Consider the following 26,074-nt stretch of genomic DNA (forward strand, 5'->3'; position numbering starts at 1 on the left):
GAGAGGGGCGGGCAATGGGCAGGGGAAGGGACCGGCGAGCGCCGAGCCCCCTGGCGGCCCCGTGAGCCCCCCTCCCCCGCGGGAGAGCCCCAGCCTGGCCCGCGGCGGTAGGGTCGCCCTTGCTCCTCCCCTCGCGGCGCGGGTGTCCCAGGCTGGCGCTCCGCGGAACGTCGCGGCCCCCGGCGTTCGGGTCCTAGAACGTTGCCGGGCCCGGTGGTTCGTGGCTCCGAACGCTCGTCCTAGCGCGGCCGCCATGAGCAGCGCGGGGCAGCCGGGCCGCCTGCGGAATTACCCGGCGCTGCCCGTCTGCGTGGTGGAGGACCACCAAGATGTAAGTGCCTGGGGCCGGGGGGAAGATCCTGGCTGGGACCCGCACGGCACCGGGACTTCTGCTGGGGCTAGAGCCGCTGAAGTCCAGCCCGCACCTCCTGTCCTTGGTTTCTGGGAGTCCGTCCCCACCATGACCAAGTCCCTGATTCTGCAAGCAGATTATGTCAATGCTGCACTAAGCCCCGGGCTGTGGGACCTGGGGTGCACCCGCTGGGTTTCCACTTGAGCATCTGCACCACGTTGTAAACCTGATTTTACGATTACTGGGCCCGGGCTCACAGCCATGTTAACACATCCATACTGCACCGCCACACAGACCTTCTTACTGGGTCTGGTGCTGCATCCACTCCTCAAGATAACAGGGGCTTGTGGTAATTAAATCGCTTTTGCATGACCAGTTATGCTCCTGCTGTCTGTGCCAGGAGTATTTGCAGGGATGATTGACTGTCAGTGCGGGGCATTGTGGGATGGCTTCTGAAAGGCAGTAACAGTCAATCTAAGCAACGCAGTGTCTACGGTGACACTGCATCGACCTAACTACATTGACCTTAGCGCTCAGTGTAGTGGGCGAGTTACATTGGTGGGTGCTACATTTTCGTGTAGATGCTTTACACAGTTAGGTTGATTTAAGCTGCCTTACGTAGACCTAACTCTGTATTATAGACCAGGCCTTGGGCTCATAAGGACCTGGGTCCTGATTGCTTATTGACCTGAATTAGACAAATTTCTTTGTGGGCATGGGTGGGATCAAGCCTGAGGCTGAGCCCAGGTTTACAATGCAGTGTAGATATACCCTTAGGCATGTGTTTAACTTAGAGAATTTTTCACTTGACCAGTAGAAGTGTTACTGTGCAAATTCTTATGCAGGAATGGGACCTGTGAGATAAAGAGCTTGTGTACACATACAGCACTGCAGCTGCACTGATGCTGCTATGCTCCTGTGCGACTTAGTGAAGATATTACCTACATTGACAAGAACTTCTCCCATCAGCGCAGGTACTCCACTTCCCCAAAGAGTTGGTACCTATGCTGACACAAGAAGCCCTCCCATCAGCATAGTCCTGCCTACACCACGAATTCGGTCAGCATAATTCGCCCAGGGGTTTAGATTTTCCACGCTCCGGGTGACGTAGTTACACCATCATAAGTCTGTAGCGTAGACTACGACAGAGCCCCTGCCCCTAATTTTAAATTATGATTCTTACTTTGTGCCTAGTGCATCACTCCCATAGCTAATTAGTATAGGATGTGCTTTGTCCCATGTTTCAGCAGCCATCATACAAGTACTAATCCTCATGATACAGAATAAGATTTTTGCACCACAAATAAAACATTGTGTCTTTACAAACTGTGTTTTTCATGCAGTTATCAATTATTGCCTTGCCGCTTAGGTAATCACCCCAAATAACATGCCATTTTTCCACTTTGGCCATCATTTAAGGGGTGACCACCCCCACAATGTGTTTATGATGCTCCTAGCTAATTGACAGTGGCATGACAGGTTGCCAAATTGGGATTGGCTTCTCAGAATCTCCAGAAGTTTCCTTATGCACCAGTGAACAGGTTTAGTGGCTGCTTCTGTAATCCTTGTGATATTTTTCTCTTCTGATCTTTTTCTCCTCCACTGGCAGGCGCAGTGTATAAAATGCACAGTCTGACATATGGAAGCAAAGGGCACTGCAAATCATAAGCCCTTCTGTAGCCAACCCTGACACTGATCTGCACTCAACCTGTGGGATTGCAGTATGCAGAGGACAGTGGCAGGGTCTGGTTTCTTATAATGTAATCCAAGATGTTCACTACTCCATGACGAGTGTACTCTGGGCAGTTATCCCAGGGTTGAAAAAAAAATCTATTGTTTAATTGCAAATTGCTGGTGTAATTTCTGGAAAATACTCACCTACATCACATTGATGCTGAGATGATTAATTGATGTTTGTACACTGCTTTGAAATTAAGTTCTATATAAAGTGCAAAGTACTCACTACCATATTAATAAACACAAGGAAGCTTTAGCAGTTTTTCTGTTGCATAAGAATGGGGGATGTGAAATGTAGACAAACTCTTAAAAAAAAATGTTATTCTAAAATGCTTGCTTCCTTAAAGGGGATTTTGAATCCCTAGTCTAAAGGGGATTTTGAATGCCTAGTCTATTCCCTGGTAAAAGTTTCTCAGATTGCTTGCTCATAAAGCGCAATTTAAGGTTACAACGTTGCTGTTGGATCTATTCAAATAGATCCTTATGCATGTGCAGAGAACCCCACTGATTTCAATGTGACGTTGTGTGGGTATAAAGAGTATTGTGTAGAAAACTGAAAAATATTAAACCCCATCAACAAACCCCAGAAACATTTTGTAGAATAAATTATACAAAATAGCAGAAGTTATGCAGTATTTACAAATGACAAATAGTATATAGCATACCTGTAGGTTGATGTAGGAAAAGTGTTTATTAAAATGTTAGGAGAGAAAATTAAAAATAAATCCTTACGGTATTTTTGAAAATGTTGGCATAACTCATTTAAGATTCAGATTTGTGTCTTAATCTCAGCAGGCAGAGTCCTCCCTGGAATTTGTGGAAATGAGTTGTGATCATGTAACTTCTCTGAAAAGGCTTTTTTTCCCTCATTTGCTTTTTAAAAACATCAATACCCTTATGCAGTGGAAAACTGAGACAAGTGTTATACAGCAGTTTCCTTTTATTACCCGGTAGAGTATTGCCAGATCAATCAGTGGCTAGACAGATTCTAACCAGAGTAAGAAAACCAGCCTCAAAAGAACAGGTAAAGCTAGAGATTGACCAGAGGCCTACATTTCAGTAGTTGGTGAAAGTCCTTGCACCAGCGAATATTTCTGTTGGCTTCTGGAATGGTGCACTTGGTGCACTATGATTGGCTGCTGACCGTGCACCAGCTGCCCTTCAGAATGAGCAATTTATTATTTAATGGGGCTGTGAGATGTTTTAGCCACAGCAGCCATTGATACTTACAAAAGCAACCTCATACTAAACAGTTTACTTTACCAAAATGCTATGAGGTTCCTACTAAAGTGTTTACTGAACTAGGGACCCTGCATATCTAAACCAGGGACAATTTATGATCCTGTTACTGTTTGAAACAATGACCTTAATTGAAATAGATATTAAAAAAAAAAAATACCCTCCCTTGAAATTATTTTGAATGAGATCCAAGTACAGTTATCCATGTAAAGTTGAAACATTGGTAAAAGCTCATAGAGAGACAAGATAGGGGAGGTAATATCTTTTATTGTACCAACCTGAAGTTGGTCCAGTAAAAGATATTACCTCACTCACCTTGTCTTTTTAATTTCTAGGGACAAACATGGCTACAACAACACTGCAGACATGAAAAGAGAATAGAAATAGAAAACATGTTCATGGAATTCTGCCAACACCACCCAAAAAGGCAATTGATGTAAATTTTGAACATTAAATTAGTGTAATAAAGACTATTTATATTTGTTGTCTATAAAACCTATCAGTGTGCAAAAACCTTAGAGCTATACACAAGACATATGCCTTTCTAACATGTAGCCAGCTCCGGGGTGGAGGGCATTAACACACGGCAGTCTGATTAGTTTATAGTAGTAGGCACTGAGAGAGGAAATTGTGGTCCTGTGTGCCAGGTAAAGCTCCACTCTTCTGAAGATTGCCTTGGATTGGTTATGAACCTCCCATTTATTTATTTTTCTTTCTGAGGAACTTCAGTTGCATGAAGTGCAATCAAATCATGCATTTGAAAAACAAAATGTATGAGTACTTCAACTTCCTGTCTCTAATTTACAAAGATACCTACGGCACCAGAGTAGTTTCATCCTAAGGCTCTAGGACTTGCAATTCAATGTTTGGGATCTCCAACAGGATTCCGTCCTCCCCCTTTTTTTTTTCTGCTTAACAGAATGTGTGTGTGTTTAAACTTAAAGTCACAAATAAATACGTGCTAAAGTAGAACTGAAAGGCTAATCCAAGTTCAGTAAACTCTCTGCTTCTCCTGCAGTATGAAGGCTTTGTCTACACTACAGTTTATCTCGGCATAACCTATGTCGCTGAGGGGAGGTGAATAAATCACCCCCCTGAACAACATAAGCTACACTGACATAAGCTGTGCTGGTGTAGATAGCACTATGTCGGTGGGACATAGTGACAGCTGCTTGTGAGGGCTGGAGTAGTTAAGCCGACGGGAGAGAGCTCTCTGTCGTCAACTTAAAGCTGCTACATTAGAGAGCTTACAGCAGCTCAGCTGCATCAGAGCAGTTGCGCAGCTATAAACTCTCTAGTGTAGCCGTGACCTAAAACTCAAACAATTTCTGACCTTTCTTTACATGTCAAAAGTTAACAACCCTAATAATGTGAAGGCAGGGAACTAAAAACTCAAGTCTTGGCAGGCAGTAAAGGAGGATCAAATTTCAAGCATTTTCTTTTAAAATCGTGTATTGTAGGGGGTTAATCTTATACATATATGTCGTGTTCAAGATTAGGGACTTAATCGGTTGTATTAGTTTTTTGAAAGTAGTTCAGTTCATATTTAGCATATAAACAATGTGCAAACTGTATTGCTTTTGATGCACAGGATATGCAACCCATTTCACTAACTAGTCAGTGCAGTATCACGGAGAGCTGGGGAGAACAGGAGATTGAGTGCTCTGTTCAGAATAATTCTGACTAGAGAACTGAGCCAGGGGTTGGAGCAGCTTGTGGATAGGAATTTAACAGTCCAAGGGTGACGGGAGCTTAGAAACTCAATTAGATTTAAACTGTAGCTGGTGCCTGAGTGTGTGTGATTTTTCAATTGGTTTTACCTTGTACTGGACAAAGTCTGAAACTTTTGAAGCCCAGTTACAAAATCTGGTTCAGTGTCTTCTGGCATAGGGTGGGGAACATGGATCAAAGGCAAATTTTGACAAAAAAATACACATTGATATCTTCTATGTATTTAAATTTTCACAGTTCTCAGAAATTATGGGAGGGTCAGACAATAATTATTTAATGAGAGCATACATTGAGATTCAAAAAATTGAAGATCTATAAGCAGTGAAACACAAATTGTCAGTATCACAGCTTTGCGTTTATGATGGGTAAGCAACTGGAGAGGCTGAAAACTGAGCCCAGTCATGTATGTGTCTATTTCATTTTTCACATTATTTTGCCATAAATATAACATAATATAATCAATGAGATATTGGCAAAGTAAAATGACATACAAAAATAGCTATGGATTATTAAATACAAAAAATTAAGTAGTCTAAACATAGTAAATGCATTTTTTGGTCTGTGCTGTATATACTGGGTGTAATTCACCCAAGAGCAGAGGGCCCATTAAAAGCTTTGCACACCTCTCAGTACCTGCCATAGGAGAACCATTTCATGCAGAGGTTTCTGCCTTCCCTGGGTGCCATGGTTGGTGCTGTTGGCAGTGAGGAGGGGTTCAGGCTACTAAATTCATAGCACTTTTATGCAGTTTCAGTTGCCTAAGGAGCACAGAAAGGCTCCCACCACTCTGCCAGTCAGTAGCCTCTCATAAACTGAGAACTAGTTAGCCTTGCCCTGTCTCTTGTGGTCATGGGGGCTGTATGTCTGCAATCTCCCAGGCTGACTCTTGGTGTCAGCATAGGGCCTGTAAGTGTGTCCTACAGCCTGACTCCTAGGCAAGCGTCACTGAATTTGAGTTGTATTTTATAATTTTGATGGATAATATCAATAGTTATTTTTAACCTTTTTTTATTTTTACTGATTCTTTTTTTTTCCAGAGTTGCAGAAATTATGGGTGAGGGTAAAACATTGGGATCAGACAATAATTATTTAATGACCATTGAGATTGAAAAAGTTAAATCTGTATAATTGTTAAAACACAAATTGTCAACATCAACTGTCAAAATGTACAAAATAAATAACCTTAAATCAAACTCTAATAGGTTCTCCAGCAGCATTTTTCTTCCCTTGCCTATCTGTAAATTTCATTTATTACTGATGGAAATATTTTTAATCAGTTTGTGTGTGTACAGTGCAATCAATGTTTACCAACACTTACAGATCAAAATCTAATCCATCCATGTCTAAACATAGAGCAGGAGGAACTTTAGTGTATGGAAGCCAAGAAGTGGGGGAGGACAGCCAGGTACGGACTGCGTTGCACAGGAGATGGGGAGATTTTTAGGAGGATGGATTTTAGTGAAAGAAATGGGAGTGGGATTAAAGCATTGGTGAAAAGCATTGCTGTAAACAAGGCTGCCCTGAAAGAATGAAAGGGAGGTAAAAAAAAATTGTAAATTTTCATGCAAACTATTGTACATGTAGCCCTTGGGCTTGTGGCAAGTTGCCAGTCTTAATCCATGGTACCAGCAAGGTTGTGCTGCACTGATGCATTGTCTTCTACTAAAGGAATAATTATGAGGCCTGAGAAGACAATGGATGGTATTTTGCCAGTGTTTTTGCTATTAACAACGTTTCATTTTTTAACCCACTTGTAACACTTAACACATTTCGTTCATATTGTTTTAGGTTCTGCCTTTTATCTATCGTGCCATTGGGTCAAAGCATCTCCCTGCCAGTAACATCAGCTTTGTCCATTTTGATTCTCATCCAGACCTCCTTATTCCTGTGAATATGCCAGCAGACACGGTCTTCGACAAAGAAGCTCTGTTTAGGTAATGTCATATGTTCCTCAGCAAGAATCTCTAAGGGCCAACTCTTGCCACTCTCATTTACATTGAATATCAGTAGAACTCTCCTCAGAGTAAACGTGAGCAAGATGGGCAGAAGTTGGCCCTGAAAGTATTTTCAGCTTTTTCACTCATGCTCGAAACTGGCTTGTTTATGTTCAAGGATGTTTTGTGGTTTAGGAATATAGTCAAATGTTGATGTTACCCTCCATACATTGGATTAATATGTTCTTATGACTTGGTTGTATTTTTAATGGTTCAGCAGTATGTCAGTTGTTTGACAGTTTAGACTATGTTGTTTCTCTGAACAGCATTATAATGGGTCAATGTCAAGACCGATCATTTAATCTGAAAAATCATATTTAAAAAAAATGCCTTCCCCTCCCAATTCTGTAAAATCTATCAGCCTTTTTCCTAAGTAACGCTGCAACAGTGTTTAAACTGCAGGGTTGAAATCTGACCATACTAAATCAAAGGGGTATTTTGCCAGTGAGTTCAGTGGGGCCAGGATTTCACCGCAGCTACTTAGGTAGATGAAAGACCAGTGCAGTTGTGGAGATATGTGTACACACTGTGCCCTCTTTCTGCTTCATTCTTGTAATTGGGAAGGGTATTGAAAAGCTTGAGAATTTCAATACACTGGTGAGTCACAAGAACGGAATGGCGACATATCATCCCATATCTACTCTGTGTTTTGGTTTTTGTTTGTTTGTGGAGATTAGGCAGTTTGGCAGCGTGTGTCATTCCACTAAGGAATTGAGATATTAATAGTGATTCGAATGTGATTTTGTAGGGGCTAAGCAACCAGTCTTTACATTCAAGAAAACATTTCATCAATTTTAGGGTAGGTTACATGGACACTGACAGACTCTTAGATTTAGTTTTGATTTGTGATGGTGGTGTTGAACATACTTCATTTCATTCTTCTGACACACAAAAGGAAGCTATAAACCTGGCTAGTTTATAATCAAGTGTTGTATTGATGAGGAAGACTATTGATGGCATTACTGCACTATACATATGTTACAAAACCAAAATCCTAACTTTGTAGTATTGTTATAGACATTTTAAATAAATAATTTCTAAGATTTTTAAGTCTTGTGATCAAAGATTTTCCTGATAATAGTTTTACTAGCAAAGTTTTTGTTTTGTAACATAAACCATATGCATACAAAATACTGATGCTTTCTGGAAATTACACATTTCTATGTAATTCCAGTATATGAGAGTCATCTTTTTTGTGTTGCTGACACACTTTACATATAGGGGAAGTTAATGTGATTTCATATTTCCTCTCCATTCATTTACAGTGAGCTAAGTATTGAGAACTGGATTATGCCTGTTGTTTATGCTGGTCATTTTTCTCAAGTGATATGGCTTCATCCAAGCTGGGCTCAGCAAATCAAAGAAGGAAAACATGATTTTTTAGTTGGTAAAGATACGTCTACCACTACAATCAGGTAATGTATGTGCTATCTTTTGCTAGTAAGATAATTATAGATCTCATTTTTCCTCTGCCACTGTTTCCCATATACATTTTCTTGGATACTTAGATAAAACTGGTGATAAATCCATGTTTCTGAATGACAATTTAGTTGTGTATATATGACTCCTTTAGGGCCAGACATGAGAAAAGTTTCGTGAATAGTTACACTGACAGATTGGGCCTTTCATTTCCTTTTTATGGATACCATTTTGTAGAGAATTATACTACACTTGTCACATTTCAGTTAGTCAAAGCTCAAATCAAGTGCTCTGCTCATAAAGGTTGAAATCATGGGAAGCAGTATTCTAGGAATTACATTTTTTTTAACTATACCGTTCTTGATATATAGTTTTTGTCAGTGATATGAAGTGTGGTCATTTTAACTGTAAACCAGCAAAGTTTTTTGTTTGTTGGATAATTAAGTTTTTTATTTTTTTAACTCAGTAACATTTTCATTGTTTTCCCAACCAGGTAAAAATACAATTATTATCTTGCTGCTTCTTTCATCACTTGCCCTTTAGTCACACAGCACCAAATCCTGATCTTGCTAATAATGGTATAAATCAAGCATATCTCCATTTGAGTCAGTGGAGCTACACTGCATAAAATAGGTGTGAAAACAGAATTGGGCTCACTGAGTGCAGCTGTCTTCTTAAGTAATAATTTCATTACTATTTTTCACAACTTTTAAAATTATTTTTTTTCACAGTATCCTTCATCATAACCTTTAATCGCTTTAAAACTGAACTCTTTCCTTACTGGACTTCATTTGTCACACCACTTTGTTTTGTAATTTGTGGTTCTTGGCTCCTGGTGTTCATTTTAACAACATCAAAATATTGTGTTTTGGTGAAACCTCTCAAAAAAGTAAATGTACTATGCAGTAAAAAAGAACATAACATATGGAACAAGGTTAAAAAAAAATCCTTTAGCAATATGTTGTCCACAGGTAACCTGGATCTTGTTTTTGGTAGTCCACCAAGAAGGTATGGTGGCCCCAGATGTTGTAGCCATCTGTAATTAACCATGTGTACTAATCTTGAAGTGTAGTGTTGGGTGCAGCTGGCTAAGAGTAGGAGTTTAGCAAAGCAGAAAGCTTCATAAGCCAATTATCTATGTTCTTACTCCGGTTCAAATAGGAATATAAAGAGAAACTGATATGGAAGTTCAGTTTTTCATTTTCGGCTTGAGTTTGGACATGCTGGTCAGTTAGGGTAAAACTCCCATTGACTTCAGACTCTTAATTCGCCCAGGAGTTTTAAGAGGAATTCAGCTGCTTATCCAAACAACCATAAATAAACATTATTTGTTTGGACCAATAGTCATGGGCTACTGGACTATACTAGCCTGCCTGTCAACTTTGATAGCATCCCTTTATCCTCTGCCCCCTTTTAAAACATGTTGAATCTTAGTTTATTTGAGTGTGTGGTATGTTTGTATGAATTTAGTTCTATCCACAGCATTCATCTTCAAACCAAGAGTACCACCGACAGCATCGGTGCAAGCTTCTCTGTGTATTATGTGCTTGAAATGACGCTGACCTGGCCCACCTCCCTGGATGAAAGAGCAGTAGTTCAATCGTCATGTCCATTCAGACTTTGGCATCTCCACTGAGACTTCCAGTTAGTACCGACTATGACTGAGTTGCTCTCATTTGGACATCCAAGAACTGGATTGAGACCATCGCATTAATTTCACATAGTGTACCAAATAGCCTCCAAGTTTGCAGACACTACTAACTGTGGTTGGATTTGATTGGGTAGTCTAGGGGTGAAAGATTCCTATTAACAAGCCCCTGAGCCATCCGGTCTCTTTCTCACCCTTTTTTATAGACATATTTTTTATATCACATTCTTCAAGGTAAGGTCTCTTGCATGTTTTTAAGTTCTTTAATTGAGCATTGGTACAATTATAGAGAACAGTATTTATGAATCAAAAAAAATCCCAAGGACAATAAGAGCTCTCCTCTCTCCTGAAGTGGTCTTGCACTTTTATTAGTCTGAGTATGCAGATTCAAATTGCACTGTTTTAACGTGTGATTAATATAAACTGGCTGGGGACTGATTGCATCTTGAGACATTCCTCCTACTTTCAAACACTTTGAGGAGAAGCTAAATATCCTTTTTGTATAAAAGTGGTTGCCTGTGTTGTTTTCAGGATTTTCAGAGCATACTTTATGGTGGAGTTATTCAGCCATCAAGAAAACTAGCACATTTGTGGGAGAGAAGAACCTTCAGTGTTATTGAAAGTATGTGCTTGCATAACATAGGTTAGGGCTAGTTTATAACACAGATTAAGAGTTGTGCTTTTGTTCCTTCCTGTGCCTTTGAGGATTAACTGAAGAGCATCCCCCTGCTGATTGGTCAGTGGGGTTCTTCCTACTAGAGAGGAAAAGAGGTGGCTGTGATCACAGTGAACAGAAATGATTCATTTCTATGCAGTACTACTCTGTCAGTGGTACAGTCACTGAGCTGTTGTTTACAGCTATTGGAACTATTCACAGGTGTTGATCCTGCTAGTCTAGGGAATGTTTAAAAAAACTGCAGGAAAGAGCACTGATTTGTTTGCTGTGTAACGCTTAAAAAATGTTCCGGTCAGGATGGATTGATTTAAATAATCAATTTTAATCTTGTTTTGCATTTGTACTTTAGTTCTTTTCCTAAGAAAGTTCATTCTCACTGATGGGTATAACCATAAAAACATGTTGCTTTGCAACTAAATATAGCTTTTACACTAAAGTGGTGGTGGTTCTTGTTCAAATACTGTATCTGTACACATTTCTTTAACTAATTATGTACCTCTACATACATTAATTCAGTTTCTTCATTTTTATCTTATGATGTTAGAAAACAGTGAACGATGCATTTCTTATTTACTAGATGATATGTTTACTCTTTTGTGTAAGATGGACATTGGAATTCAATTCGAAATGCACAAAAACAGCATTTAGAATTATTTGTTAAATAAGAGTACCTTAAACATGCTAGATTGTTTTTTCTTATGTAAGATGTTATTTTGCAGTTAAAGCTAGTCCCCAAAGTTTCAGTCATTACTGACCGTGATTGGATTTCATTTGGCAGTCTTGGGGTATTTAGGTGCCTAAAAATGTCCAATCTGTTTAGGCTCTCTTGAAAACCTCACTAGGCACTTACATGCATTTTTAGGTGCCTGATTATCTCCAAAATTCTGGCTCCATGTTCTTCAAGTTTTTAAAGTTTAATAGGTCGCATTGTCTCCCACCTGGTTTTTATTCGTGGATTGGAAGAGGGAAGCAAGCTTCCCTGCTTCTTCAGCTCCCAATTGGTTTCTCATCTTTGATTGAACTAGTTCAAATGAATAAAATATTCTCTCTGCACCTGCTAGCTAAACAGAAACAAAGTAATTAGGCAAAATTGTGCATAACGAAAACTGGAAGTACTTACATTTGAAAAAACTTCAATACCAGGATTGGCTCCACCATAAAGACTGAAAATAATATAGATACATACTTTATGCAGTACATGATGTGACATATTTATAAAGCTTGATCTGACCTCAAAAGATAAAGATCTCATCCCCATCCTCCTCTCCCTCTCCCACTCCCCACCCTGATTCTGTATAAAACTAAAAAAAAAAAAAAAGGCAGCACCCTTTACTCATTAAAATTTGAGGAGGACTTACTGATACAGCATTTTTTTTAATTAAATGATTTTACTAGATTATAGTTAGTCTAGGCCTTGTCAGAAGAGACCATATTTTTACATTCAACTTTAAATAGGATTATTTTTAAAAAGAAATTGTATTTTAAAATCTTGGTTTTTGTTTAAAAAAAAAAAAAAAAACATTCCCCCACTCTACTTGTAAGGGATAGTGAAATGGACTAGGAGTCAGGAGACCTGGCATTTACTCCTATCTCTGCCACTGACCTCCTGTGTGACCTTTGGCTTTCACTTTGCTGTGTTAACTTCCGCTGTCTGTAAAATGGGGAAGTGTATATTGATACATCTGTTCCCCGATAAAGCACTTAGAAATCTATGGATGAAAAATGCTATAGAAAAGCTAAATGCTTTGTGTATTTATTCATAATATTTTGTGTATAGGTTATTTGAGCACTTCTGAGTGCATATCAAACATGACTTAAAATATGATCTAAAATAGACAATATAGCTCAATAAACTCCAGAATACCAAATGTAGAACATGCATTGCTTCACAGATATATAGTATGTCATCATATTGGCAGGATTAGGGGGAAAGTTTTCTTTAAATTATATTCTGATGGCAAAATTAATCTTTTAAGAGCACATAAGGATGAATCATTCTATTACCATTTGACATTTTTATGCGGCTTTAATAAATAATATAAAATATATTTTGATACATTCCCTCAACAGCACTAAGACGTTACAAAGAAAAAAAAATCATTTTTAAATTTAATATGTGAGGAGTCTTTAACAATAATCTTATGTGTGTATATGTTACATTGCCTACAGCTCATCACACATACTCACTTTACTTTCTCAAGGTTACTTAATTGTAAATAATGTTAGGTAGTAACACAAGGTTGTTTCTCATCTAGTTAAGTACCTTGATTATCACTTCAAAAGTTTTTTTTCTCTTACTTAATTGGTCTCTCAGAATTGGTAAGACAACTCCCACCTGTTTATGCTTTCTGTATGTGTGTATATATATATATCTCCTCAATATTTATTCCACTCTGTATGCATCCGAAGAAGTGGGCTGTAGTCCACGAAAGCTTATGCTCTAATAAATTTGTTAGTCTCTAAGGTGCCACAAGTACTCCTGTTCTTTTTGCGGATACAGACTAACACGGCTGCTACTCTGAAACCTGACATTAAGTATGACCAATTCTCTATTCCAGGGTTACAAGTACAGATCATTACTATCTAAGTGATGGTCTTTATGTCCCTGCTGATCAGCTAGAGAACCAGAAGCCTTTACATCTGAATGTCATTCTTGTTAATCCTACCGAAGCATCCAGCAGTCAGGAAGAAAATGTTACAATATCTGCAAAGAGACTGAAGTTAAATACAGATACATCAAACACTGCTACTGCCTCTTCATCAAAGGCTGAAGTTCCCAGCGGTGACCTCTCAGATTCAAAGGTGGAAGGAGGAGACGAGAAAACATTTGCACAAGACAAATTGGAGTCCTTGGCTTCATGCTCTCTTGGAAACCATGCATGCCAACTGATGGAGATTGTTGAAGATGTTCTTCAAGTACTACAAAAGGGAGATGCATATGTTTTAGATATTGACTTAGATTTTTTTTCAGTGAAGAATCCATTCAAAGAAATGTACACCCAGGTGACTATAACATATACCAGCCTATTATCCTTCGGACAAAAGTGAACCCCACAGAGAATGTGACTATTAATCTGCAGCCATACCACTTTGTGCAGGGATATTATCATATTGTTATAAAATATACCCAAACTAATCTTAGCTAAGCTAATCAGCTGCTAAACTAATGAGACGTGGTAAATATTTGGATGGGGGTAACCACGAGGAAAACCCAGGTGCTGCAGGGATTGATGTGCTGATTCAGCAGGTAGAACTCTTCCTTGTGAATCGCTGCTGAACAAATGCCCCAGTTTGGTGTTACAGGCACAGTTCTGTCTCTCACCTGAGATGTAAAACCCAGGCCAAAATTTTCAAATGGGGGTCCCCAAAGTTAGGCTTCCAAAGCTACGTTGATGTTTTCTGAAATACACGTGGTCTGATTTTCAGCAGTGCTGAGCACTCAGCAGCTCTCATTGCCATTTTTCCAGTCGAGGTAAGGAAGTGGTAATGTCAATGTACAAGGCACTGATAAGCCCTCATCAGGAGTACTGTATATAATTCTGGTCACCTGTGTTCAAGAAAGATTAATTCAAACGGAAACAGGTACAGAGAGAGGCTGCTAGGATAATGAGGGGAATGGAAGGCCTGACTTACATGGGGAGACTTAAAAGAGCTTGGCTTGTTTAATCTAGCAAAATGAAGGGTGAAAGGGGATCATGTTTGCTCTCTATAAATACACGAGGAAGGTAAATACCAAGAGGGTGAAGAGCTATTTAAGATAACAAGCAATGTTGGCACAAGAACAAATGGGTATAAACTGGCCATGAATAAATTCAGGCTAGAAATTAGATGGTTTCTAACCATCAGAGGAATAAAGTTTTGGAGCAACCTTCCATAGTAGGGACAAGAAGCCTAATTAGTTTTCAAATGGATCTTAATAAATTTATGAATGGGATTATATGACACGGTTGCCTGTGATTATAGGGGATTGGACTCAATGACCCAGGTGCCCCCATCCAGTCCTATGTCTTAAATGGGATTTTTAGGTGCTCATCATTTGTGAAAATCAAGCCATTTATATTGAGGTGCCTAAAGATGGATTTAGGAGTCCAACTAGGCACCAGGTTTGAAAATGTTGGTCCAAGATGCTAACTGCTAATGGTAATTGAAGCTCCCATATCCCTTTTCCCCATGCATAGAGTGTGTGCTGGTCCTAGTCCAACTTGGGCCATTTCCTTTACCTTTCTTTTACTGTTTACTGGAGAAATCCTTTCCCACACCCTGTATAAAAATGTGTAACATCCTGTGCTCACACTTGCTGATGTTCTTCCATTTTAGCATTTGTGTGAAATCATTGTGACAACCTGCAAAGGAAGCTGTTCAACTTCAGAATGAAAAGAGAGGGAGGGTGGTGTTATAATAGTACATTTTAAGAGTAAAATCCCACTCCCAAAAAAGATTTAAAATACATTTTGAATATGGTTATAGTACCCTAAATTAAAGCAAAATTGTAAGCTTTTCCTTCTGTTGCTCTTTGCAATTATAGCCCCTCCAGTCCTGCAAGGTGAGCAGATCCCTTTGCCCACACAAAGCCCCTTCTGTGATCCGGTAACGATTGCAGTTGTGGGTAGCTTTCATTACTGTCTCTCTATTTTTAGGGTTGCTAACGCAGCCATAGAAGTGTGTCCGTACTTGGGATATGAGGTCTGAACTCGTCAGCAATTTTCTTTGATGGATTTAAAAAAAAAAGTGTGTGTGTGCAAGGGGGTTAATCAGTTGTGAGTAAAACTTTATTAGCAATTTAGAGAAATTTTGTACACCTGTAGTACAAAAAATAAAATCCTGTTTCTCGTAGGTTCTTTAGAAATCAGTCATAAAATTTGTCAGTCACTGTGTGCTTGAAACCAAGAACCCAATTATCCCGTGCATGGGAAGATCCCCCACAGGGAACAGGAAACTCTCCACATCTCAGATCACAGGCTTCACTAAATTGTCCTGTCCAGAGGAGAGTTTGCCAATCTAAATCTGCAGATTCCCCCAACAGCTGAGGAGGGATGCAGGCCATCCACACAAGGCCATCCCTTTAGAACGTTGCTGTCCTGACCACCATGCAGCGGCAGCCCCAAATCATAGCATATGCAGCAATTCACTGGGGCCTCAATTCAGCAAAGCACATTTAATTTTAAGCACAAGAGTAATCTTACCCCTGTTCACGAAAGCACTTAAAGGCTTGATTTTAAGGGCATGGCTAAGTACATTGAAGTCAAGTTTAACGTTTAGCGTATGGTTATGTTCTCAGGCCACAGAGGATTTTCACTATGAGATATATAGAGCAGCTTCTGCTGTGTTGCAGGGATGGGGCTATCTTGTTAAAATCAGTCATAAAAGTAGTTTCCCTTTGGAGGTACAGGAATCTGAATGCTTTGCTTCACTGTATTTCCATTTAAGTATGTTTCCTTTGAAGCCACTAAAATACGTTTTCTCCTCCTCTTCCCCCCCCCCCCCCAAAAAAAAGGAGGAATACAAGATCTTGCAAGAGCTATACAGTTTTAAGAAGCCGGATAGAAATCCAACAGAGGTACAGTATTTCTTTTTAGGATGGGTGAGGAATGTGAAAATGGTTTTTGTTTATACTGCAAAGACCCAGTGCTGTGACAAGAAGCAGAGAGACATGAGGGAAAGCTGTGAAAGATACTTAATGAAAGGGTCGCCAGTTAAGCCATGTATCATGCTTACTGCTATTCTACAGGGCCTCAGGAAAGCTTTTCTAACAAACATTATTTATGCAGTTCTGTTAACTGCATGGAGATTTAGTGTGAGTGTAAAATTTAATGTGTGTAAACAAAATGCTAATTAACAAAAGTGAAACAAAAACAAATCATCCATGGTATTTTTGTTTCCATTTGCTACTTTCTCTCCTTAGTTTATTTCTTCTTTGTAGTAGGGATGTGACAAATACCTGATCTGCGTTCAGTGTATTATTATCAATTTATGTATACCCAGAAGTGCCTATATCATGCTAGTGTAGCCTACTTTTCGGTGTGCATTATTTGTTCTCCATCTGTTCCTGATTCACAGTATATATCAGCTTGTTCCAGCTGCCAGCTAGGCGACTGTGTTTCAGCTCACCTTAGAGACTCATGTTCTTAGCTTTCAGTGCAATCCCCAATGACAACAAAGATGTTGGCTGTTACACTAGGCACTTTCCAAAGGGGAAAGGTGAGATGATCTCTGCCTGGGGTATCTCTCAGCCTAAAAACAGACTCAGAGTAGATACAAAATATATAGTTGTGCTAATGATATTATAAATACCAGTGTATAAACTTATTCCTAAATTACTCCCCATGTTTTTTTCTGTCAGTCAGCAAATTTCTTGTAGGCATCAAGTGGTGAGTAGAGGTTTTCTGATCAAGAGTGGGTACTCTAGCCATAAGAGGGAGTAAGAAAGATGTTATGGAGATGTTTGTGTGAGAAGCTGAGAACTGTGAGGGACAAGGCTAGTATCCTTGGCAGAATGGAATGGATGGGGAGGAGTGCAGTGCTGAACAAGGCATGGGCAGCATCATGCAAAGCTTTAAAATTAGTAATGAGAAGTTTAACTTACATGTGATGGAGGTGGGGAAGCCAGCGGAGACGTATATGCCCAGATCTGGGCTCTTTGCAGATATTTGAATCTCTTGGATAGTCACCCTTCTTGATTGTGTCAGTGTCTGATAGTCAGACGCAATAAAATGTACATTTTTAACGTACTATATTGCAAATAGGGCTGTCGAGCGATTAAAAAAAATTAAGTGTGCGATTAATCGCACTGTTAATCAATAATAGAGTACCGTTTATTTAAATATTTTTGGATGGTTCTACATTTTCAAATATATTGATTTCAGTTACAACACAGAAGTGTACAGTTCTCACTTTATATTTATTTTTATTACAAATATTTATACTGTAAAAAAACAAAATATTATTTTAATTCACCTAATACAAGTAATGTAGTGCAATCTCTTTATCATGTAAGTTGAACTTAAAAATATAGAATTTTGTACAAAAAAAACCCTGCATTCAAAAATAAAACAATGTAAAACTTTAGAGCCTACGAGTCCAATCAGTCCTACTTCTTGTTCAGCCAATCACATTTTTCAAAAGTGTTTTTCATTACATTTGTTATTTTTGAGCCTCCAGGTGGTACTGGCCAGCTTCCTACAAACTTACATCACTTGTGATGATAGCAATTTGGAAATCTAATGTATAGGTTGTTCTTGTTCTTGCCTCCCTTTGCACTGGTTGCTTGTCTGCTAACTGCCTTCTCTTTGTATCTTTGCCTGTAACTCCTGACTCCTGGTCACTACTTTTGATTGCAGTTATGTAACAACATAAAAAACTACATTTGTAAATTGCACTTTCATGATCAAGAGATTGCACTACAGCACTTGTATGAGGTGAATTGAAAAATACTGTTTCTTTTGTTTATCATTTTTACAGTGCAAATATTTGTAATCAAAAATAATATAAAGTGAGCACTGTACACTTTGTATTCTATGTTGTAATTGAAATCGATATGTTTGAAAATGTAGAAAATATCAAAAAATATTTAATACATTTTAATTGATATTCTATTGTTTAACAGTGCGATTAATCACGATTAATTTTTTTGAGTTAATTGCTGAGTTCACTGCGATTAATCGACAGCCCTATTTGTAAAACATTCATATTTTTAAAAGAAGTGCAGGGGATTTAGGCATTCATCTTCCATTAATCTCGATCCCCCGTGCTACTTTCAAAATATCCACCTACATTTTTACAGCCCCGTGCTCTGTGGTGATTTCAGTGGCACCTCTCAGAATCAGATCCCATATTTCCATTTAAGCATATGTAATTAAGTTGCTGACATTCTCCAAGGTATACAGAAGCTGGTATGTGATATCAGAACACTTCCCAACCAGAAGTATTGCCATATCCCTAGTTTTCATGTCTGTCAAATATCCTTCTTAGTGATTCTCCTGTCTACATTTAATGTGCTGATCATCTTTCATACTCATGCTGTGAAACTCGTATCATTTGATGTTGTTATTCAGACCCTGATCCTGCAAATACTTTCATGTTTACTCATGCCAGTAGTCTCATGAACTCCAATGGGATTTCTTCCATGAGTAAAGTAAAACAGGCATTTAACTTAGAAGTCATCCCGTCTTTTCATGCAGTCCAGGAAGAAGGTGGTTGAAAAATTTCCAACATGCATAGCTCCTTTTGAAATATTGATAGATCCAAAAGTATTTTTAAGTTTTGTTTTTAAGACTTATACATATCCTGAAGTTCTTGCTTTTTTTAAATTGAGGCAAAACTACTTATCTGTCACTAAGTATTCATATTGCATTTATCACCATGACATTTGAGAGCTTTACAAACAAATCCAGCAGTTAATCTAACATACTTTTAGTTCTTCCCAGTCTTTTCCCTCAAAATATAGATACAGAACATTTTGTTGTTAGTGGGCAGAGATGGGTTTTACTCTGCATTGCTCTGGAGATGGTAATCTCTGGTCATTCATTCTGATCTTTTGGAAGATGTTCCACAAACCAGCTGCCCAGAAATCCCTGTTCCCTTACTCCCATCAGACTAATTACTTCAGGATTGACCCATAGAGTGAACTGTGTCCTTCATCTAAAGAAATAAGGTTTTATGCTTGTATTGTTCCTAACACATCTACATATGTGCTCATTCAAAGGAGGGGTTGCTGGACTGTGTTGAAAATCGTGTCCGTCAGCTAGAAGATCTGGAAGCAGCTTTTGCGGATTTATGTGACAATGATGATGAAGAGACTCTAAAAAGATTTGCCTTGTATCCTAGGTAAGGGATTTCAATAGTTAAAAGAAAACTCTCCTCCCTTTGGTCAACTAGTAGCTTGTGGATAAGAATCAGCATGAAGAAATTATTATATTTTTAACAGTAAAGTGTTTTTCATTACATTTGTTATTTTTGAGCCTCCAGGTGGTACTGGCCAGCTTCCTACAAACTTACATCACTTGTGATGGTAGCAATTTGGAAATCTAATGTATAGGTTGTTCTTGTTCTTTCCTCCCTATGCACTGGTTGCTTGACTGCTAACTGCCTTCTCTTCGTATCTTTGCCTGTAACTCCTGCCTCCTCACTACTTTTGATTTTCTCCAGAAACCCACTGAACAGTATTCTTCCTCCCACTCTGTCTAGGAGCTAGCTAACTTCTCCAAACACAATCAATCAATACCATCCTGTTACACCTCTCTTCTACCTCCTCCCTTCATGTGCAGGATTTCTCTTGGACCAATAAGTGTCATTCCTAGTCAAATCCAGGATACAAAGCAGGGATACAAAAAAACCTCCAGACCCTTGTGACTGGTCTTTTATCCTCCCATGCTGTCAGCATCACAAATATTGTTGCATTTCTAAAAGAGACGGCCACCATCAGCAGAAGACTGAAAAATGCTAATTGTAATTCAGTGGCTCCTGGCATGTTTTTGAACATTCAAGCTGCTGGACTGAGCTAGAGGGATATGATGATAATTTAGCTTGTCTAAAATATACAGCGTGGAAAATCCTTAGCTGCTCCTTTGAGTGATGGTCCCTATTTTATTCCACTGAGGGTTTAGGCATGTGTCCATGTGTCTGGAGCCGGAGAATTTGAAAGTAGTAGTGTCTGTTGGTCCGCACATGCTCTCTTGCTTCCCCATATGGTTTCATTTGAGGCAATAAAGTGTGGGGCTGACCGACTGTATCTCCAGTTCCTTCTCACCGCCACATGGTCCAAGTCAGAGCTGCTAGTGTCCTCTCATCTCTGACGCCCTTTTAAAAGAAGAAAAGTTTTAGATATTATGTATAGTTAGTTTTTCTTCTACTATTTTTACTGGTTTTTTTATGTAGTTTAGTTTTTAGTAGTAGTTTTAGTAGGATTTGGACTTTAGGAGAATCAGTTTACCAGTCTCCCACACACACCCACACATGGGTATTGGATTATGCGAAAGACACCGGGATTCAAGATCTGCGCCTCCTGCCTGTGTTAGTTCTCAGTCAGGGAGGAGCACCAACACTGCCTCTACCGCTTTGGAGAAGCCCACATTTCATCCAGGTGCAGTGTCTGCTAGTCCTTGCCAGTCCCTACCTGAGCAGGTCGGGTTTTCCGCTTCAAGAAGCACCTTATGGAAGTGGCCTGAAGCCTCAGTTGGATCCAGGCCAGGGAACTCCTCCTCTACATTGGCCTGAGAAAGCCAGGAATGCGCCTCCGGTTACAGAGATCAACTCTGATTCCGTGATACCACCACTACAGATCCCATGCCGGGGCCTAGTCAAGGAAGCATGCACATAAGCATGGCAGTAAGTCTTACTCCAAACCAAAGGATAATGCACCTTACTTGAGTTCCAGCCACGGAGAGGTAGCACATTCCAAGAATGACAAGAAATCACTCAGACTAGTGGGTCCACTGAGCCCTGCTCGCCCTCAATGTCAGCGTCCCTTAAGACAGGGGATCTGTTGGTTCCAGGACAGTCCTCCGCTCCGGCGCTGGCTCCTGCTACCAAATGGGTATTGTTAACACTGGGGTACTCGGAGTAAGCACCAGGGGCGCGTGAGCAGTTTACCCTACGGGAACCAGGATCTCCAGGCCTTCCTCTGCCACCCACACCGAGGGAGGTCTGATCTCCTCTCCGAGACTTGCCGTAGTCAAGTCATGCTTTCCGCCCTCCTTCCCCTCTGCTGTGGATCTGTTAGATTTGTGGTGGAGAAGGAACTGGAGACCCAGTCAATCCGCCTCACCCATTATCACCTCAGATGAAACCATGAGGCGAAGCAAGGACACGTGCGCAAACCAACAGACACTACTACTGTCAAATTCTCTGGCTCCGGACACATGGTGCGCATACGTACATCTTCAGTGGAATATAGATAGGGACCACATATCTCAAAGAACCTCCGGTTACAGGTAAATAACCTTCTCTTTTGTGGAGTTGAAATCCAAGGTAAGAGAAAATGTTCAGTTTGGTTTGTTGTAGTGATAACTTATTTTCATAGATTTTTAAGGCAAGAAAGGACCATTATAATCATCTAGTCTGACCTCCTGCATAACGCAGGTTGTAGAACTTCACCTAGGATATCCTGCAGCAAGCCCCTGTGAATCAACTTACATAGGGGATCCTGTCGCTCCATGCTGCTCCACTGGTCCCTCTTCACCACTTCCAGAATGTGTCAAAAAGTGTCTGTTTTCTGTGGATTTGGGGGGTGGGGGGGGGGAAGGTCAAAACTGAATATCTATTTTTTTTTTCAGTTTAGTAATGCTGCCACAGTGCCTCCTGGGAGTTGTAGTTCAGCTGTCTCATGCCCCCATTCTCCTCTACAAACTGGGTTCCACAGCCAGACTACCATCTCCCATTATGTGCTGTGGCGGTTCAGCAAGAGGTGAGTCAGTGGTGCATCATGGGAGATTTAGGCCACCCGATAAGCCTAGTCCATAGAAGAGAATAGGAGCATGAGACACCTGAGCAACAACTCCCATGAAACACTGTGTCAACTTCTACTCGAAATTTTCTCTTAAACCAAAGTTTTGACAAAAGCCAGATTTTTCCATGGGGAAACTTCCAACCCCAATATTTCCACTAGCTGTAGCGATGCTGTTAGGAAAGTCCTCCTGTGGCTTCTGAGTAACAATTGCAGATGAGACTCAGATGGAGTTAATACAACCTTGAAAAAGTAACTTCCTCATGTATATCTACAGGAGCTACAAGGAGGCGGTGCCAGAGAGAATGGCCTCCCCCCCAAATCCCATGTAGTCTAAATGCAGGGGCAGGATGAGGTGAGAAAACAGCAGTGCCATGGAGCTGGCACTTTTCCTATTTCACAGAAGCAGGGGAAGTTCCGTACACCCCGTGCTTTGTTCCTGGGACACGAGGCCCACCATGGTATTATTTCCTTACTGTTTTCGGTTGTGTTAAGTACATGTACTTCTAGCTGTTAATATAACTCACATTTTTTCTTTTTACCCCAGAATGAAACCACTGGTTCAACTTGTGCATAGTTTGAAAAACCGGATGGAAACCCCAGACTATGAAATGGTAAGTCATTGGTAGGAGGAACTGGAAGCAAACAGCTTACAAAATCATATTCAAAAGGGCAGGAGAAAACTGGGGAACTTTTTGGTTTTGCCTTTTGAAATCTTAAATGTTTGTGGGAAGGAGGGTTTAAAATCTTTGTACTTCAGCCAGAATTTTCAAAAATGGCTGACTGAAATTAGGCCTTCAAGTCTGTATTAAAGCAACTGAAAAATGGCCTGATTGTCAGGAGTGCAGAGTGCCGAGCTGCTGCTGTCACAATCAGATCACTCAAGTGGGTCTAGAGATAAGGACTTCAGAACCTAAATTGAAGCGGCCTCTCCCATCCCAGTCCCCTTTTTAAGATCTTGGCCTTCACTTCTGATAGGCTTTCTGAATGCTGTAGTGGAAAAAGGGAGGTACATTATAACAAGCAATGAAACTAGTTAACAGCATCTAAAAGTGTAAATACAATGTTTGTGCTTTTAAATACATTTCTGTAGTTCCATTAGTTACTTTAAAGTACAGTAGCTACTAAACTCTTAAAGACAATTTAAGCACTGTGCTGTATGAATCAGCTTTGTGAATAGTAACATTTATTGTTAATTTTAATCTTCCGCTTTATGCAGTAGTGAAATCTTTGTTTAATTTATGTTTAGGTCCATCAGGCTGGTCTTACGTGTGATTATTCTGAACTTCCGCATCATGTTAGCACTGAGCAGGAGATAGAGGGCCTCATACAATCTGTAAAGTATGTACTGAAAAAAATACCAAAGCCCACGCTTGTGACAATCGCTCGGTAAGTATTTGTTTTTATCCTAAACCCAAAGGTAAATTTAAAATCTGTCTGCAGTAGTAAATGTTCTTTAAAAAGTCAGTGTTCACTGCAGTACAGGATTTTCACTGTACTGTGGAGTTCCCTGTATGTAACAGGGTGATCTGTCCCCTTTAAGGCCATTGAGTGCTGGGGCCATTCTGTCCTTTAGTGGGACTTTAAGGATAGGTGTTCTGGGGGAGGATCGATAGATCCAATGGGCTGGGGATGGGGGCCACCTGATGGTAATGTTCAACAAGTGAAGGACTGTGCTGAGCTCAGCTGGGGGAGCCTAGAGTTGAGAGATGTAGAGGAAAGTTCCCTGAAGCAGAACCCTAAGCCTGAAGATGGTAAACTGAGGAAGCCAAGGAGAATTACAGCTGTGGAGCCTCTGAATCAAGGGGAAAATGTTTCTAAGACCAGGGCAAGGAGGAGACCTAGAGAAAAGACTCTCTGGAGAGGGACTAGCAGAGCTCTCAGGGTTTTAAAGCACTTTGAAATCCCTAGATATAAGGGGCTATATAAGTGCAAAGTATTAGAAAACTATTTCTCATTATGGGCATTTGATTTTTTTTTAAAATCATTGTTACAGATCAAGTTTGGATGACTATTGTCCTGCAGAGCAAGTAGACCTCATTCAGGAAAAGGTTCTGAATGCACTACACTCAGCGTTCGGCACTCTGGATGTTCATTTAGAGTACTCAGCAGATTCATCTGTGTGAACAAACTCAAGTTGATGTCAACCTCAAAGGAATATTTAGAGTGAAAATGTCTTGTGCTGAAAGCAGTTCCCCATCTTCCCACCACCACCAGCCCCTCCCATACAGAACAACTTCCATATAAGCAGAGATTCACTATATCTGAGTACATTATAAAGAGAGTCCATTGTATTGATGTATATCACTTGTTAATTTGTATTTGGGCTATGTAATTCACCAAAACCATTTTTTTTTAATATTCTTGTAAGTTTCTTATTAGATAAAACTAGAAAAAGTGTGGATAAAAAAACTATTGTTCTGTTTCAGCAGGTGGCACTAGAAACCAAGCTATCCAATAATTTGAATGGTAATTTCTAATTGCACTCTATCTTTGTTGCACTGGTTTCATATCTGAAACATTATCCATTTTAATTATGGTCTTTGATCAGTCTTAGATTGTTGGCTCCAGATTAAATGTACTGTGTTTTAACTATAGTACTTTTAAAGGCTAGTATTGTGAAGAGAAACTATTTATTTTTAGACCATGAAGACACTATGTGACAGAATTAGACACACGCACTTAAAATATCTGTAAAACAAATCTAGCTTTTTGTAAGTAGATTGATTTCTTGAATGTTACAAATCATTCATTGTACCATTAAGACTTTGGTTTCACATGACCTTTGGTCATTCCCACTTCTGGTAGTACTACAGATGAGCACTCAGTGATCCTTCTCCCATTCCATTGGTGCAGCTTATCTCGTACTACCTGATCCATGGAGTGCAATTGATATTCATATTATTTTACATGATTATAGTCCCTTTATTTTCACAAGGCACCTATGCAACATCACAGAAATGCAGCTATCTCCAAGGAAGAGGGTAACAGCTCATCAGTACACTGAGGGGAAAGGGAAAACTTTGGCCAAGGACTGGCCAACACTGCTACAAAAGGTCATGAAATCTCTCTACAAAAGGTCATGAAATCTCTCCACAAAAAGCTTGAGTTTATTTTTAAGATCTCAGCTGAAAGACACACATACAATAGTTGCATGACATGTGTTGTACGTACTACTTTGTCCTCTAAAGCATGTGTCCTTGGTAGCTGTTGAATTATGCCAGGATTTGAACGAGTGGTTTCAGAGGGTGATAGTTTGGCCTTATTAAAGTCAATGGCAAAATTCATATTGACTTCTATGGAGCCAAGATTTCACCCAGAGATTCTAGATATTCCAGTCTTCATGCTTAGAACATAAATTGATCTTGTCTGGCCATACATGCATTCACTTGCATTCCTAGCCAGAGAAAGTATGTCAGTGTCATAAACATTTAGAATTTAAGGGTTAGGAGTTGAGAGCAAATGGTCATCTCCAGAATAAAAAGGAAACCAGCAGTCAATTGGGACTGACCTGGGAAAGGGCAAAGGGAGAGAGGTGAAGGTGAAGACATTGATTGGAATATATTACGTTTGTTTTGAATAAATATTTTTGTGGTATTCTTTTCAAAGTGTGATTTGAGTTCTTTATGTATATTGGTACTTTCTCTTCCGCTTATTCATTAGGTTGTTTTACTACTTCTGCTGTTAAATAATTGAATATAAATCAGATATTTTTAAGATATTTACAAATTTTGGATGTAGTGAACTAAAGAGAAAATATAATTGAGAACAAAATCAAGATACCAAGGACATAAAGAGGAGATTCTTGAATGGCCAATACACTAATGCTTGGACCTGG

General features: G+C 39.6%; 1 protein-coding gene across 2 annotated transcripts; it reads left to right on the forward strand.

The window, feature by feature from the left end:
• The first annotated feature begins 70 nt into the window (after positions 1 to 70).
• C2H5orf22 (chromosome 2 C5orf22 homolog) lies at positions 71 to 25,840 on the forward strand. Of its 2 annotated transcripts, none has more exons than XM_034762067.1 (9): positions 71 to 331; positions 6,848 to 6,993; positions 8,319 to 8,468; positions 13,355 to 13,799; positions 16,291 to 16,353; positions 19,498 to 19,619; positions 22,784 to 22,850; positions 23,486 to 23,625; positions 24,233 to 25,840. In XM_034762067.1, exons 1-9 carry the CDS (start codon positions 254 to 256, stop codon positions 24,360 to 24,362), a joined length of 1,341 nt encoding a protein of 446 aa, XP_034617958.1. In that variant the 5' UTR covers positions 71 to 253; the 3' UTR covers positions 24,363 to 25,840. The 2 variants fall into 2 exon arrangements, with proteins under 2 accessions (XP_034617958.1, XP_034617959.1); XM_034762068.1 differs by having other exon boundaries at positions 167 to 331; positions 6,933 to 6,993.
• The last annotated feature ends 234 nt before the right edge of the window (positions 25,841 to 26,074 follow it).

The sequence above is a fragment of the Trachemys scripta genome, chromosome 2, assembly GCF_013100865.1.
Source record: "Trachemys scripta elegans isolate TJP31775 chromosome 2, CAS_Tse_1.0, whole genome shotgun sequence".
NCBI lineage: Eukaryota > Metazoa > Chordata > Testudines > Emydidae > Trachemys > Trachemys scripta.